Here is a 17,152-nt window from a genome sequence, read left to right as displayed (position 1 = left end):
TGGCACTTGGGGAGCCACAGCCCAGCACCAGGAGAGGGTCGAGTGTTCCCCCCCCCATCCCAAAAATGTCCTTTAGAGGGGTTTTGGCAGGGTCTGGCACACGGCTCAGCTCAGGAGCAGCTCCCGGGCCTGGCTCTGGCACATCCCACCAGCTCCAGGGTGATTTGGCCACGGCCAGAGCTCCCAGCAAAGGGAATAAAAATCAAGATCAAAGCAGCCAGGCCTGGTTCAGCCCCATCCACCAGAGCGTGGCAGGACAGGAAGCGGAGCCGGGACACGGCCCGGGGCTGCTACAGGAGCCCCCCGAGCCCAGAGCCGGGAACGGGCTGCCGCAGCCCCCCCGTGCCGGCAGAGGATGGCTCCCAGCCGAACGCAGGCACGGCTCCGCAGCGTGTCCCAAATCCCGCTGCTCCGAGACCGGCTGACGCAGGGATTTCGGCAGAGAGCCTCTAGCCCCTTCGACACTGCCGTTCCTCCGCTTCCCTCCTCGCCACTCGCAGGCACCAAACCCACAACCGAGGCCGAGCCTGCCCTGCTCCCCCAGCCCAGTCCCGTGCTCCCAGCGCCGGCAGCCCGAGCCCATTTGCCGCGGTTGATCAGCGGTGCAAAGGCAGGTTGGGATCTTCCTCCTCCTCCTCCTCCCCCGCCCCTCGCAGCCCCCTCCAGCAGCTCCTGCGTCAGCTCTGCCGCTGCGAACGAGCCCCGTCGTGCCGAGCACGGAGGCGGCTGCGGCGCCGGGGCCGTCCCTGCGCACCCGCTGCGTGCCCGGCCCCGCGGCTGCGGCCGCTGCACGGACACGGACACGGACACGGACACGGACACGGACGGAGCCCCGGGGAGGAGGCCGGACACGTGCCCAGCTGCGGGAGCAGCGCTGGCACTGCGGCCGTGTGGGCATCTGTCCTGATTTTCCTTGTCACTCACAATTCCGGGCAAGGGGGGGAAAAAAAAAAGCCCCCAAAGTGACACCGAAACCCGGGGGGGCTGCGGCTGCCAAAGAATTCCAGAGCCCCGTGCAAAGAGCGGGAGCGACCCACAGGGCGGAGAAATCCCACGTCTCCTCCCCAAAAAGCAGGACGTTGTGTTTGCTGCCTTTGGGGGGCTCGCAGGGAATCCGGACCAGGCCGGAGCGGAACCGGGAGCCCTCCCAGCCCGGGGGGGCCCGCAGAGCCGGGGGCTCTGCCCGGAATTGGGGGCATCCCCCAAACTCTGCCCCCCCAACCCGAGAGCGTCCCACCCCACGGCACCGGGGCTCAATCCCCACCGTTCCCAGGGGAATGCTGGATCCCCACTGCTCCCGGGGGATGTTTCCCCCATGGGCTGGGGATGCTGCAGATCCCAAAGCCACCCCGGACACCCCTTCCAAGAGACTGGGGTGGGCCCCGCCTGCTGCTATCCCACAAAATCACGGCATCTTGGAAGCGCCGGGAGCATCCAGCCGCCCCCTCCAGCAGCTGAGCGGAGCGTGACTGACGGCCCTGGCACCGCTCCTGGCACCGCTCCTGGCACCGCTCCTGGCACCGCTCCGGCAGCAGCCACTGCCAGCGGTGCTTCCCAGCGTTCCAGCGCCGGCACATGGCCCTGCCGTGCCCACGGGACACCTGCCCAGGTGGCATTTGTCACCACCACGGGGAGGGGACGACCACGTCCTTATCCCGAGGGATGGGCTCTCGATTCTGGCTTCCCAGAGCCCCTCTGAGCTCAGTGTCCCTGCACGGCTCCCACAGGGAACGCCCAGCAAACCCCTCCCGTTTTGGGGAGGTTTTGGGGACCTCTGCTCCTGTCCCAGCCACATCCGAGCCACCAGAGCAAGCACAGGAGCCATTCCCAACCTCGTCCCCCCGGACACGAGCTGACGGCACCACAGGGATCAGCTCCACATGGATGAGGCTGGAGCAGCTGCAGGAACTCCTGGCTGTCCCTGCCCGGCAGCTCCAGAGCTTTTCCATCGCTGCTCCGTTCAACCCCGGCATCCGGGAGCCCCCCAGGATCTGCCGGGCTCGATCCCATTCCTGCTTTTCCCCAGGATCTGCCAGGCTCGACCCCATTCGCGCATCCCCCCAGGAGAAGCCGGGAGAGGCGGGGGTCCCGGACACAATCCCGGTAGGACGGGAGCAGCTGGAAGGACGCTCAGGGCAGGATCCGGCCCTGCGCAGGGACCAGGCCGACTTTCCAAGAAATGCGGCTGCTGCCCATTCCCAGGGAAATTCCAGCGGCTCCGGAGCTGTGGCGGTGGGCGAGGCGGCAGCTCCATCTAGTGGGGCCGATCCCACGGATCCTGCCCGGATCCCGCAGCTCCCGCATCCCACCCGCGCCGGGGCAGGGATTCCCGGGGCATCCATGGGCAGGAACACGGGCAGGGAACGGCGCGGCTGCCCAGAGCCCCACGGCCCCACACCAGCACCCACTGGGAGCGGGCTCAGCGGATTCTCCGAGCCCTGGGAGCAGTGGGGATCAATCCATGGGGCAAACAACCCCTGGGAACATCGGGAATCAACCCATGGGGCAGCCATTCCCCCGGGAACATCGGGAATCAACCCATGGGGCAAACAACCCTCTGGGAGCATCGGGAATCAATCCATGGGACAACCAAACCCCTGGAAGCATCGGGAATCAACCCATGGGGCAGCCATTCCCCTGGGAACATCGGGAATCAATCCATGGTGCAGCCATTCCTCTGGGAGCATCGGGAATCAGTGGAGATGCGAGGCCACCCCTGTGACCCCAGAGGACCGGAGCACGGTGCCAGGACACCCCGGCCCATTCCCACAGACCACAGCCCCTCTCTTGGGGCTCCTTCCCTTCCCCTGGCACCTCTTCCCACTCCAGCCCTGCCGGCGATCCTGGAGTGCAGCTGGGTGGTTTTGCACTGGGATCCAGCTGTGGGAAACCTCTGGGGTTTGTCCAAACCCATGGAGAGGCCGGATCGGGAGCTGGGCACGCTGTCCTCTGCCCCCAGTTCCCAAATGTCCCATTCCCAGCCCTGCTCACCTTCGCCACGAACTGTTTGTCCTTCTGATCCAGGTTTGCCGTGGGGGCCACATAATCCCTCCAGATCCTCAGCTTGTGCTCCTTGGCAAACCTGGGGGGTGGGGACAGTGGGACACCGGGGCTGGGACACCTGGACGGGCTGGGGGTGACATTCCCAGCAAAGCCCCAGGGAGATCCCATCAATCCCACCCAGGATGAGCCACACGGGGCTGGGAAGGGGCTGGAGTTGCTCTGGGCACTCCAGGGATGCAGCTGGGAACAGTGGGGGCAGTGGGATTGGGTGGGGTCAGCTGGGATCAGCAGGATCCCCGTCCCCACGCCTGCCCCACCTCTCGGCCGCGCGCAGTTTGTCGGCGCCGCGGGTGTAGACAGCGATGGACCAATCCACGCAGCGGGCAAAGCCCTCCCTGAGCAGCAGCTCCGTGATGTTCCCATTCTGGAAGACGAGAGAGGGCCTGGGATCAGCAGGACCCCCCAGGACCCCCGTCCCTGTCCCTGCTGGGGGGGACCCTGCACAGCCCCTTCCATGTCCCCTGAGCTCCCAGTGCTACCGGAGACCCCCCAGTGACACCCCCGGGCTCTGCCCTCCCCACAAGGACCAGGATCTCCCAAATCCACTGGGAAAGAGCCCACAGATCCCAGGGACGCCCCCGGGCTCTGCCGTCCTCACTGAACCAGGATCTCCCAGACCCACCACAACTCCCATTTCCCCCACTGGCAGCACCCTGCAACCCCCTCGAGCACCCCCAGCCCCCCCAGACCCTGCCCATGCCCCCGGCGCCACTTGCCGGGTGCAGGATGGTGCCCAGGATGTTCTGGTTGTGGCAGCTCTCCAGGACAATCTGCACGTCCCTCTGGAGCAGCCGCGACTCCGTGAAAAACTTGGCTTCAGCTGCGAACGGCTCCGGGACCTCGGGAGCATCGGCCTCGCGCTTGAACGTGGGACACTGCGGGACACAGGGACAGTCAGGGCACGGGATGGGCCCAGAAACTGTGGAAAGAGGGTGGGAACCCCCCTGGGGAGGAGGCAGCCCCCATTCCCCAGCTCTGGGGGTGCTTTGGGGGCTGAAATCAGGGAATTTATGTAAGGACAGAGCCCTGTGACTGCCCTGGGAAACACTGCCTGGGATACAAGGACCAACTCCTGCTCTGGGGATCCCTGGAAAGGGACCTGGAGCTGCTGGAGAGAGTCCAGAGAGGCCCCGGAGCTGCTCCAGGGCTGGAGCCCCTCTGCTCTGGAGCCAGGCTGGGAGAGCTGGGGGTGCTCCCCTGGAGAGGAGAAGCTCCAGGGAAAGCTGAGAGCCCCTTGCAGGGCCTAAAGGGGCTCCAGGAGAGCTGCAGAGGGACTGGGGCCAAGGCATGGAGGGACAGGAGCCAGGGAATGGCTTCCCAGTGCCAGAGGGCAGGGCTGGATGGGAGACTGGGAATTGGGAATTGCTGGCTGGGAGGGTGGGCAGGCCCTGGCCCAGGGTGCCCAGAGCAGCTGGGGCTGCCCCTGGATCCCTGGCAGTGGCCAAGGCCAGGCTGGACATTGGGGCTGGAGCAGCCTGGCACAGTGGGAGGTGTCCCTGCCATGGCAGGGCTGGCACTGGAGGGGCCCTGAGGTCCCTTCCCACCTAAACAAGTCTGTGGTTCCTTGAACCTGGACATCAGCAGGAATTTCCCCATGGAAAGGGTGCTCAGGCCTTGGCAGGGGCTGCCCAGGGAGCTTTGGAGTGCCCATCCCTGCAGGTGTCCAAGGAATTCCTGGAGGTGGCACTGAGGGCTCTGGGCTGGGGCCAAGGTGGGGATGGGGCAGAGCTGGGACTGGATGGGCTGGGAGGGCTTTTCCAGCCTCAGGGATTCCGTGAACTCCCACCACAACCCTGATCAGGGTGTCCAACAGCCGCACCCAACCCACAGCTGTCCCCACCCCACGGTGACACCTCGGGCTCCCCCCGGCCTGGTCGTGCAGGGCCAGCAGGTGACACCGATGTCCCTCCATCCCTCCCTGCTCTGGGACCCAGAGAGCGGCCAGTGCCGAGGAGCTCGGACAAGGAGGGAATTCGGCCGCGGGAATTCAGCAATCTGGCCGAGGGAATGGGCTCACCTTGATCCCCGAGAGCATGACGGTGACCAGGTAGAAGTCAGGCAGGAGCAGGGCCCTCACCACGCTGCCGTCCCGCACGTGCTCGATGATGGCTGAGGAGCGACACCGGAGCTCGTCCCGCTGGGCCGGGAATGGGACACGGGGACACGGGGACACAGGGACACCTTACCATTGACAGGCTTCTGGTGCAGGGAGTCCACGAAGTGCCGGGGGTTCTCCAGGCTGTACTTGAGGTCCCGCACGGTGTGCGATCCCGAGCCCTCGCTCCACATCCCCTTCTTGGCGCTCCGGGCCTGCTCCTCCAGCTCAGCCAGCCGGCTCTGCTCCGGGCTGAGGGACAGGGCGGGAATGGATCCCTGGGAATCTCCCTGTCCCGGGCACTTTTGGGGATGCTGTAGTGCTGTGGTCACTCCCATCCCCAGCACACATTCCAGGGGGAATACAGCTGGAAGCAGCTCCTCCCACAGACTGGGGAGGCTGAGCCCAGGGAACCCTTCCAGAGGCTGCTTTTGGCACCACCATGGAAAGGCAGCGGCGTTCCCGGCTCCCAGCAGGGCAGAGCAGGTTTGGGAGAGCAGGGAAGGCACATTCCCTGGGAATCCACAGATCATCACAGCCCTGCACACACAGGCGGCCACTGAAGGGCCACCAAGGCGACCACGATCCCCTCCCGGCCCTGGCACCAGCCCCACCACAAGAAATCCTGGGATATCAAACAGGGTGCCCAGAGCAGCTGGGGCTGCCCCTGGATCCCTGGCAGTGGCCAAGGCCAGGCTGGACATTGGGGCTGGAGCAGCCTGGCACAGTGGGAGGTGTCCCTGCCATGGCAGGGCTGGCACTGGAGGGGCTCTGAGCTCCCTTCCCACCCAGCCATTCCAGGATCCTACGAATGAGGCTGACCCTGGCCTGGAACTGTCCTGCACCTCTGGAATGGGATCCCTGTCCCCATGGATGCAGCACCCCACAGCCCAGGCCGGGCTTCTCCCACACCCCAGGATGTGACAGAGCCCAGGAAAAGCCTCGGCTCTGCTGGCACAGGGATCACCCAGCTGGATCCAGCACCAGGAATGTCCCAGCACCTCCTCTCCAGCGGGAACTGAGGCGATTCCACCCCAGCCAGGTGTGACTTCGGAGACTCCCAGAGAGTCCCTGCTCCGCCGCCCAGGGACACAGCTCTGTCCATGGGAGAGGAGGCAGCCCCCACCCAGGCCCTCCACATCCCAACTCCAAAGCCCCCGGGACACCCTGGGGAGGCCTGTGGGACGAGGGCACCTCGAGAGCCACGGAGCAGGGCCTGGCCCCCCAGAGCCGAGGGATCCAACGGCTCCGTGCCCGGAGCACCAGCCGGGGATGGGGATGGGAGCCCTGCACGTACTTGTTGGCTCGGATCCCTTCCCGCCGGGAAGCCAATCCTTCGGCCACCAGGGACTCGGCGATGTTCTCACCACTGGTGTCTGTGGGGAGAGGAGAGGAGCGGGAGGGTGAGAGGAGCCTCAGGGACATGGGGATCCCAGCATTCCCAGTGATCCCAGTGAGCAGGGCTGGAACAACCCCGAGCGCCAGCACAGAGCTCTCCTGGGGACACCTCTGCCCCCAGCCCGGGCTCCCTGGGCAGCCCCTGCCAAGGCCTGAGCACCCTTTCCATGGGGAAATTCCTGCTGGTGCCCACCCTGAGCCTCCCCTGGCCCAGCCTGAGGCCGTTCCCTCTCTCCTGTCCCTGTTCCCTGGCAGCAGAGCCCGACCCCCCCGGCTGCCCCTTCCTGTCAGGGACTTGTGCAGAGCCACAAGGTCCCCCTGAGCCTCCTTTGCTCCAGCCTGAGCCCCTTCCCAGCTCCCTCAGCCGCTCCTGGGGCTCCAGACCCTTCCCAGCTCCCTGCCCAGAGGGGCCCGGAGCTGCCCCCAGGATCCCAGAGGGTCCCTCAGCAGGGCCAGCACAGGAGACAGTCCCTGCCCTGGGGCTCTGCCCACGCTGGGGCTGCCACAGCCCAGGGGCCATCGGCCTCCTCCTGCCCCCTGGGCACCCCTGGGCTCCTGTCCAGCCGCTGGCACAGCACCCCCAGGGCCCTTCCCAGCTTTCCAGCCCCTCTGCCCCAGCCTGGAGCGCTGCAGGGGCTTGGGGTGACCCAAGGGCAGGACCTGGCACTTTGCCTGATTGTCCCTCACTTCTCTGGCCTCATCCCATGGATCCAGCCTGTGCCCATCCCTCGGCAGAGCTCCCCACTGTCCATCCCCCCCATCCCGGAGCTGCCGCAGGGCTGGCAGGAATCTGTCACAGCATTCCCACACTAATGGTGTTTAAACCCTGACAAACTTCATCAGGGAACATTTTCTGCCTCATTTCCCCCGCCCGCGCTGTTCCCGGCTGGGCTGGAGCAGGGATGGGGACGGCACCGGGAGAGGCCCCAGCAGGAGCCAACATCCAAACCCTTCCCAGCTTTATTCCCGACACCGGGATTGCCTGGGCTGGACGGGGGCTCAGGGGGAGAGCAGAGCAGCAGCTTCCCAAAATCCAAGGTTCAAATCAAACATTGGATTCAGTGATTGTGGATCTTGGAGGTCTTTCCCAAACAAAACAATTCTGATTCCGATCCCTCCCAGCAAACTGGGAGCTCAGGAATGCGTCATGGAGTACCCTGAGTGGGAAGGGCCCCACAGGGATCATCGATCCAGCTCCTGGGCCTGACCAGGACATCCCAAAATCCCACCCTGTGCCGGAGGGTGCTGTCCAAACGCTCCTGGAGCACGGAGGTAACTCTGACACCCAGGGATTTGCAGCACCGAGGGTCCCACTGCCCTTTCCGCAGCCCCGGCCCCGCGGGGCTCTCGTGTTCCTGCAGGGGGACACGGGAGGAGCCGCCTGGAATGTGCCAGGATGGAGCAATGGGACTTCAGCTCTGGGACGGCCTGGGAGCAGCGAGGGGCTCCAAGCAGGCACTGCCCACCTCGGCCACACCCAGCTGAGCCCAGAAACCCCCACGGAGGGAGCTCCAGCCTTCCCAGGGAGCCACAGACGCGCTGCTGATCCTCTGGGATCCGGGAGCCAGCAGCGATCCTGGGCCCCCCATCCCTGCCACGGATCCTCGGATCCCGGAGCCAGAGGGAGCCTCTGCCCCCACCCTGGGCCACCTCCCTGGGCCTCCAGGCAGAGCACCCTGCTCCATCTTGCTGGCCTCGGGATGAGCCCGGGATGGCAGCAACTCCCGGCTGGGTGAGCCGATCCCGGCTCCTGCCATGGAAAGGCTCCGAGTGGCACGGGAATGCCAGGAAAGGCTCCAAGTGCCACAGGAAGCGCACCTGGAGCACCTGCTCCCCCTCTCCAGCCCATTCCCACAGGGAAAACAGCCAAGTACACAGGGATGTGGGGCTGAGGGCACCCGACCCCCCCAGTCTCTACTGGGGCTCCCCAGGAACTTCCTCCAAAATCCAGCAGCCCCCGAGCTCCTTCCCAGCCCCTTTCCTGCGCCTGCTGCTTCCCTTTTCCCACGGGACTGCAGTGCCAGGGAGCTGTGTCCAAGCCTGGCCACATCCTGCTGGTATCCCAAATATCCCACGGGGGGCTGTCCCGGCCACACTCAGAGCACCCACCTGCCCCAGGAGCAGGGAGGCTCTGGAGGACGAGCTGGGTCCCGGGAGCTTCCCCAGCCGAGATCCCATCCCTTGAATCCCGAGGGCACGGGAATTCTGGGCAGGGATAAAGCCAGCACTGGCCATGGCCACGGCTGAGGGGACACAGGGAGGGAGAGCCCCGAAACCCACCCGGAATGCTCAGGGTGGATTCCTCCTGGGAAGCTGCTTCCTACTGGGATCTCAGCCACAGACAAGCCAGAGATTTGTTACAACAAAAAGCATGGAAAAGGGGGAAGCAACGAGAATCCACCCAGCGCTGCTCCTCGTGTCCACAAGCTCAGCCGGGATCAGCACCGGGCACCACCCCCCTCCCAAAGCTGGGAATCCATGGAAAAGTGGGAATGCATCCTCCTGCTGACAGCACATCCCAACCCACCCCAAACCTCCCCTCGTGCTCCCCCCCGGACCCACCTTTCCCCAGGTACACCATGCCGTACTCGCGGCCCTGCGGGGTCTTGTACTCCACGGTGAAGCAAACCTCCTTCCCGATCAGCTTCTTCCGCAGGAACTCCCGGGCCGGGAAGCCCCAGGGCTGCGGGGAGGGAAGCGCCGTGAGCTGGAGGGTCCAGGGCAGAGGGGGAAGCCCAGAATTCCCTGGAGATCCCGTTCTCCTCCAGGAGCGCTCCACTAGGAACCCACTCCGTTACTCCTCGGGAGAAACTGCCCCACAGAGGGATCCCGGGAGGTTTTCCAGCTCCCCAAAACCGAGCTGAGCCCAGGAAAACTCGCGGAGCAGCCCCAACTCCCATGGATGCACTGAGAGCTCCCAGGGCTCCTTCCCAGGAGCTCCCGGGACAGGAGCGGAGCGGGATGAGCCCGGCTGGGAGCACAGGGCTGTCCCAGCCCCGCGGTGGGCGCAGGAGGCTCTGGAGCGCGTTCCCGGAGCTCCTTCCCGCTCCAGCGCGGCAGGTGGGCGGGAGCGCGGCCGGAGGTGGGAACATGACGCGCTCATAAACAATTAGCGGGGCTGACAGGCGTCACTTCGGCAAAGAGTGACATTTAGAGGCTGTTTGGGAAGACAAAACTCCCCAGGGAGAGCAATTATCTGCCAGCGCTGCTCCCACCGCCCCCGGCCCGCAGGAGGAGGGGGGCCGGGCCTCGCCGGCACGGAGCGGCTCTGGGACCGCCCTGTGTGCCCCAAACCACCCCCGGTGTGCCCCAAACCATCCCCCGTGTGCCCCAAACCATCCCCCGAGTCCCAAACCACCCCCGGTGTGCCCCAAACCACCCCCCGTGTGCCCCAAACCACCCCCCCCGAGTGCCCCAAACCATCCCCCTGAGCCCCCACGACGCCGGTCCCATCCCAAGCGTAGAGGGGCAAGGAAGGAGAAAATCCCCCCCAAATCCTCACTGGGGGCTGGACCCAGCGGATCCTTCCCGGCCTGCTCCCCCCGTGCCCCCTGGGACGGACCTGCCTGTGCCCCCCAGGGGTGCCCGGGGGCAGGGGCAGCACCCACCTCGTCCGGGGTGTCCTTGGCGTCCGGCTGGCCGGGGGCTGCGCGCCGGGCCAGGTTCCCGGCTCGGATGTTGCTGAGGTTGATCTGGCGCTCGGGGGGGGGCCCCCCACGGGGCTGTCCCCGCACGATGATGGCACAGCCCGACAGCACCTGCGGGGACAAGGAAGGGTCACCGGGGTCCCCCAGACACGGCGGTGGCAGCTGGGAAGGGACAGGTTGGGCACGGGAAGGCGACGCTGCACGGACACACAGAATTGCCAAGGGATGCGCCCTGCCCTGCCCGGGGACTCAGCAGCACCGCGTGTGACAGCCCGGAGAGCCAGGAGCTGTCCCACCCCCCCAGGATGGGGCCAAAATCCATGTCCTGCGCTCATCCCCAGCAGGGAAACAGGGAATTCTGTCCCTGTGCCAAGGTGAGACCCCACCTGCAGAGCTGCCCCAGCCCTGGGGACACAGCAGCAGGACCTGGAGCTGCTGGAGAGAGCCCAGAGAGGCCCCGGAGCTGCTCCAGGGCTGGAGCCCCTCTGCTCTGGAGCCAGACTGGGAGAGCTGGGGGTGCTCACCTGGAGAGGAGAAGCTGCAGGGAGAGCTGAGAGCCCCTTGCAGGGCCTAAAGGGGCTCCAGGAGAGCTGCAGAGGGACTGGGGCCAAGGCATGGAGGGACAGGAGCCAGGGAATGGCTTCCCAGTGCCAGAGGGCAGGGCTGGGTGGGAGATTGGGAATTGGGAATTGCTGGCTGGGAGGGTGGTGAGGCCCTGGCCCAGGGTGCCCAGAGCAGCTGGGGCTGCCCCTGGATCCCTGGCAGTGGCCAAGGCCAGGCTGGACATTGGGGCTGGAGCAGCCTGGCACAGTGGGAGGTGTCCCTGCCATGGCAGGGCTGGCACTGGAGGGGCTCTGAGCTCCCTTCTGTCCCCTCCCCCAGAGCTCAGCACACCTGGACTTGGGGTCACCTCTGTGCCCACAGAACACCAAGGAGGATTTGGAAAATCGGGATTTTCCTCCTGGTGCTTCCCAGATGAGCCCAGCCGGGCCATCCCCCCCATGGCTGCTGAGAGCTCCGAGCTGGGCAGTCCCACCTCCGTCCTCTCTCCCAGGGTTCCCCCACACCTCCAGCCCCACATTCCAAGTCAGGCACGGTCCCAGCTCCTGCAGCAGGGCCAGGCTCCGGGCCAGCAGACAGAGATCTCCCTGTTCCCAGGATCTCCTTGTTCCCTGGGCTCTCCCTGTTCCAGGGGATCTCCCCATTCCCGCTCACACCGCTGCTGGCTCTGGGCACACGGGATCGCTGTATCCAGCCTCGGGGTCGGCTTTCAGCCCTGGCTCCCTGCCACCCCAAATCCCCACGGATGCTCGCAGGGATCTCAAACCCCTCTGGCTCTGCTCCACCACCAGAGCCAGCCTGGCCCCGTGCCCGGGACACCGAATCCCTCTGCAACGAGCCCCACTGAGCCCCCCCGAGTGCCCGGGTGCCCCCTGCACGCCTTCTGCTGCCCCCCACCACCCAGAGCCACGGCAGAGCCGGGAATGCTGCAGAAGCCACCGGGAATTGCGGCCCGAGCTACGCCCAGAGCGATCCCGGCAAAGGCTCAGTGCTCTCTGTGCTTAAGGACTTAGAGGTTTCATGGCTGTAATTAACCTTAATCTTTAATTTATAGGGCATGAGGAGGCCAGGGGATGCCGGAGCTGCTCTGTTCCATCCCCACCACGAGCCCTGGATCCTGGGGTAGGATCCTTGGCGGAGCTGCTCCGTGTTCCAGTGCTTTGGGGGGAGACTCCATGCCTGGCTCCAGACCCCTGTGACCCTGTCCCCGCCCATGGAGTGGCCACACATCCCGTTTGTCAGGCACGCACGTGGCTGTCGGGATCCTCAGCTGGGGAATGGCTCCAGGGATCGGGCAGTGGCAGGAATGGGATCGGGACACTGTCCCAGCACCCAGGTGTCACCGTCCCACCCTGCTAGCAAAAGTCACCCCAGGTGCCATCTGTCCCACTGAGGGCTCCACCAGACAAATGTGGGCTTAAACCAGGCTTAATCCAGCCTGGAAAAGGGACAGGGCACGGCACAGGCACTCGGGGTGAACAGACCCAACTCGTGCTGCCGAGGTGGCTCCGGAGCACCGGAGGGGACAGCACCGCAATCCAGCTGGCACATGCAGAATCCAGAGCTGCCCATGAGGGGCACAAAGGGTTAAAAATCCTGGCAGGAGTGGGAGGAAAATTCCTGCTCTTCATCCCAAACTCATGCTCCCAAACCCCATGGTCTCGCTGTGATTCCGGGGGAACTGTGCAACAGGAAGGTGCAAAAAACCCCCAAAACCTCAGAGCTGTGACGGGAACCGCAGCGGAGCACGTGGCTGGCACCGATCCGGCTGCTCCGGCAGCTCCACGGAGAGCCAGGGACCGCCTCTCCCCGGGGGGTTTTGGGCTGGCTGGAAAGGGAAGGGGACCACGGAGCACATCCCGGGGTACAGGGCACAGGGCACCGCCAGGCACGGCTGCCTCCCAGCCAGCAGGCTCCAAAATCCTTCCCAAAATCCTGCTGTGGATCCACATCCCCTTGGATGGCGTCGGGCAGGCACAAGCAGCCAGGTGAGGGTTTTCCTGAGCATCCCAAAATCTGCTGCTTGGGCAGGAGACAGGGCAGGGTGAGACACAGCACGGGGATGGTGCCAGGCCAGACCTCCAGTGTCCCCAGACCCCCGGTGTCTGACCACAGACCTCCAGTGTCCATTCCCAAACCTCCAGCATCCATCCCCAGATTCCCGGTGCTCCTCCCAAGCCCCCGTGTCTGTCCCCAAACCTCTGGGGTCCATCCCCAGCCCCCCAGCATCCGTTCCCAGACCTCTACTGTCCAGCCTCACATCCCCAGTGCCCATCTCGACCCCCAGAGTCCACCTCCAAACCTCTAGGATCCATCCCTAGATCCCTGTCATGCGTTCCCAGACTTCCAGTCTCCATCCCCGGCCCCGCAGTGTCCTCAGCCCTGTCCCCACCACTGCCACAGCCCCGGGGTGCAGTGACACCCCAGAAAAAGGTCCCGCTCCGAAGGCGGCAGTGGGGGAAGGGGTCAGCCGAGACCCCCAGAACCACCTGGACTCGGGCACAGGAATCTGGGGGCTTTGGGGACACGGCAGGGAATGGGCTGGGGCGGGACAGGCACCAGGAAGGGACACGGGATGGGGACACGGGATGGGGACACGGCGCCCGGGACTCAACCCGACCTTCGCTCTCCCGGGCCCCGCTGCCGGCGCACGTGGGGACCCGACACGGGGGCCCGGGGGACTCTTCCCGGGGACGCCGGAGGGCCCGGGGGACCCCATCCCAGCGCTCTGTCCCGTGGGGACCCAGCACGGGGCTCGGGGTCCCCGTCCCGCCGCTCGGCCCCGCGGGGACAGCCGGGGCAGGGCAGCGAGCGGAGCACGTGGGGCACCCCCGGGACGGCCCCGCCGCCGCTGGCCCCGCGCGGCCGCTGCTGCCCGACCCCTCGGGGCTTCCGGGCCGGCAGCAGAGCGGGACCACCGGGACCACCGGGTCCGGCCCCCCGGGACCCAAAGCTCTTCCTGCCCCTTCCCAGCAGCCCGGACGGCACCGGGGCGGCGGCACCGTGCAGCGCCCGGTCCCGGGACGGCGTGGGAGACTCGGCCTGCAGGGGGGTCCCGGGGTGCAGGGCGGGGTGCCCGGGCTGCGAGGCGTAACGGGCGAGCAACGGCCGCGGAAAGGGGCCACCGGAGCGGCTGCACCGGGGGTGGGGGACCCGGGCACCGGGCGGGGAGCGGAGACGGTCCCGGCTACCGGGAAGGGAGGCGGGGAGCAGAGAGGGGTCCCGGGCTCCGGAGGAGTCTGCGGAAGATGGGCGTCCCTGGTCACGGGCGAGCTGCGGGGTCGGTGCGGGGAGCGGCGGGCACAGCCCTTACCATCTTGACGATGCCGCGCTGGACGACGGGCGGCGGCGCGGAGCCGCCCTGGCCGGGGTTGGCCGCGGAGGCCATGGCGGGGCCCGGGGCGGGCGGAGGGGCCGGGTCGGGCCGGGGCGGGCACGGGCGGCGGGGCGAGCGCGGCGGGGCCCGGGGCGAGCGCGGAAGGGACCGCGGGGCGGGGCCTGTGCCGGGGGGGCGTGACCTCCGCGAGGCCCCGCCCCCCGCGCGGCCAGCGGCCAACGGGCGGCCGCTCCCGCCGCGCGCGCCGCCCCGCCCCCCGGCGCCTCGGCCAATGGCGGTGCGCCGTGGCTGACGTCACGGCCCTGGCGGCCCCGCCCGGCCCGGCGCGCGGGAGGGGGCGGGACTTCCGGGGCGCGCGGCGCCAGGGACACGTCGGCAAAGGCCGCCCGCGCGCACACGTGGCCTCGCGCCGCGCCGGGGGCGGGGCCGGGCCGGGCCACGCCCCTTCCGTCACCGCCGGGGGCGGGGCTCGGCGCAGACCCGCCCCCTCTCGTCAGCGGCGCGCGCCGCGGGGGCGGGGCCCGCCCCCGGGCGGGGTCGGGGTCACCCCGGGCGGCCCGCGGGACCCCCGCCCTGACCCAGCCCGGTGCCGGCCCAGCTGCGCCCCCGGCACATTCCCAAAGCGGGCCGGGGCCGGGGGATCCCCCAGGGCAGCCCCGGGGGCAGGAGTGAGGGTCCCCCGGCGCTCTGTGCGGCCTCTCCGCGACACCCCCGTGACACCCCCTGTGCCCAGGCAGAGCCCTGGGGCCACCAGAGGCTCCCGGGCCGCTTGCAGCCCGCACCGTGCGGGTTTGGGGGGAGAAGGGGGAGAGTGGGGCACCCACCTTTGGCCGCTTTCGGGACGATCCCGCTGCCCGGGGGTCGCGCCGATCCTACACCCGCACCCCAAAAACCTCCCCTGCCCTCGGACACCGCACCCTGCCACGGCCACCCGCGTCCTGCGAGGGGACCGGGGACAGCGGCGCTGCCAGGCGAGGTGGCCTCGAGCACCTGAGGTGGCTCATTGTCACCGCGTCCTGGCAGGGGACACTCGCCGTCCGGACACAGCCCCGGGATGTCCTCCCTCAGGGGACACTGGCACCCGTCCCTGGGTGACACCAACCCCCCAGCCCGGAGCGGGGGGTCCCGGGGGGTCCCGGGGGGCCGGGAGCGGGGGTCACTCCCGTGTCACCGGCTGGCGCTCCCCCGGAGCAGCCCCCGCCCCTTGGGAGGCGTTCGGGATGCTCCCGGTGTTTCCCGAATTGGAGACGCGGCCGTGGCCGCGCCGCTCCCGGTGTGACCTGTGCCAGCCCCGAGCGGAGCCGTGTCACTCGTGGGGGACAGGAGGCGACTGGAGCGGCCACGGGGGGAACGCGGGGAACGGGAACGGAGCGGCTCCGGCACCGCAGCCCGGGCTGGGAGGGGCTCCCGTGTCCCTCACGGTGAAGCCCCCCGAGCTGGGAGGGATCGGAGCGCACCTGGGGGATCGGAGCGGATCTGGGGGGGATCGGAGCGCACCTGGGGGATCGGAGCGGATCTGGGGGGGATCGGAGCGCACCTGGTGGGGATCGGAGCGGATCTGGGGGATCGGAGCGGATCTGGGGGGATCGGAGCACAACTGGGAGGGATCGGAGCGCACCTGGGAGGGATCGGAGCGCACCTGGAAGGGATCGGAGCGGATCTGGGGGATCGGAGCGGATCTGGGGGGATCGGAGCGGATCTGGGAGGGATCGGAGCACACCTGGGGGGATCCCACCCTCTCCCTGCCCGCCCTCGCCTCGGGAGCAGGGATGCTCGGCACCCGCTGCCGGGGTGCCCTGTCCGGGCACGGCTGCCACGGAGGGGGAGCCAGGAGGGTCCGTCCATCCTGGCATTGTCCCCCCCCATATCCCGATTCCCGCCGGGAAGCGGGGGCACCGAGCGCATCGGGGCTCTGCAGGGAGGCGGCTGCTGCACGCCGGGAACATCCCACGGGAATCCGCCCCGCCGGCGTCTCCCCCCGGTCACGGCACGTTTTGCCACCCTTTATTTTTTTTTTTTTTTCTTCCATGTTTACAATGTTTTTACATGTTTATGATTTTTTTCCCCATATTTACCATGTTTTTTCCCATGTTTATGATGCTTTTTTCCATGTTTACGATGTTTTTCCATGTTTAGGATTTTTTTTTCCATGTTTAGGATTTTTTTCCATGTTTAGGATTTTTTTTCCATGTTTATGATGTTTTTTCCATGTTTACGATGCTTTTTTCCATGTTTACGATGTTTTTCCATGTTTAGTTTTTTTTTCCATGTTTACGATGCTTTTTTCCATGTTTACAATGTTTTTCCATGTTTATGATTTTTTTCCATATTTACCATGTTTTTTTCCATGTTTACGATGCTTTTTTCCATGTTTGGGATTTTTTTTCCCCACGTTTACGATGTTTTCCCTGTGGGCTCACTCCGGGGTTTGTCTCCCACACGCAGATCCCGGTGCAGCCCTCGGCCCCTTTTCCAGAGGGTCCCGGGGGTCCCACTCTGGGATTTTACTGCGCTGGCCACGCCGAAGTCTCCCAATCCATGAGGAATCCTCTTCCGGCTCTCTCCCAACCCACCACCACTTTCCACCACTTCTGATTTCCCTGCTCTGGCCTTTTGATGAGGATTTGTTAATTCCTTGGGTTATCCCCTCTTTTAATACTTAGCCCCTCTTTCGGGGCAGGAAATCTTCTCCCCTCCAAAACCTGGAAAAGCAGCTCCGTTATCCTGATTTATGGAATTTCTGGGCCCGCTCCTCACCGTGTCACTGTCCCATCTTGCACCTACATCCCACCAGCCACGATGGGGAGGACACCTTCAAGCCCCCAAATTGCCTCTTTTAGCCTGAATCCTTTAATAATCATCATTTTGATGGAAAAGAAAGTGGAATTGTAGGTGGGAACGTGGGGATAAACTCGGGTTCCTTGGTCGGCTGAGTCATCTGGGCTTTTAACTTCCACCTGTGCATTCTGCAGGAGAAAAGAATGGGATTTTCCAGGTATTCCGGTGCTCGGTGGGGAACAGGGCGACCTTCTGCAGGGAGAAAGCTCAGAA

General features: G+C 66.3%; 1 protein-coding gene across 1 annotated transcript in view; it reads right to left on the bottom strand.

Moving 5' to 3' along the window:
* Positions 1-14,182, bottom strand: part of SND1 (staphylococcal nuclease and tudor domain containing 1) — a 73,035-nt gene extending 58,853 nt beyond the window's left edge. The window contains exons 1-9 of the mRNA XM_032105707.1: positions 14,078-14,182; positions 10,165-10,314; positions 9,119-9,239; positions 6,456-6,534; positions 5,250-5,410; positions 5,081-5,172; positions 3,780-3,938; positions 3,321-3,427; positions 2,992-3,082 (exon numbers count right to left, since the gene is read on the bottom strand). Coding sequence (XP_031961598.1) covers positions 2,992-3,082; positions 3,321-3,427; positions 3,780-3,938; positions 5,081-5,172; positions 5,250-5,410; positions 6,456-6,534; positions 9,119-9,239; positions 10,165-10,314; positions 14,078-14,152 — 1,035 coding nt within the window. The 5' untranslated portion in view covers positions 14,153-14,182. The remainder of the gene's footprint in view (positions 1-2,991; positions 3,083-3,320; positions 3,428-3,779; positions 3,939-5,080; positions 5,173-5,249; positions 5,411-6,455; positions 6,535-9,118; positions 9,240-10,164; positions 10,315-14,077) is intronic.
* Between the last annotated feature and the right edge of the window lie 2,970 nt (positions 14,183-17,152).

The sequence above is a fragment of the Corvus moneduloides genome, chromosome 4 (genome assembly GCF_009650955.1).
Source record: "Corvus moneduloides isolate bCorMon1 chromosome 4, bCorMon1.pri, whole genome shotgun sequence".
Lineage (NCBI taxonomy): Eukaryota > Metazoa > Chordata > Aves > Passeriformes > Corvidae > Corvus > Corvus moneduloides.
The sequence above is the reverse complement of the archived record's forward strand: the minus strand, read 5'-3'. Positions and strand labels throughout refer to the sequence as shown.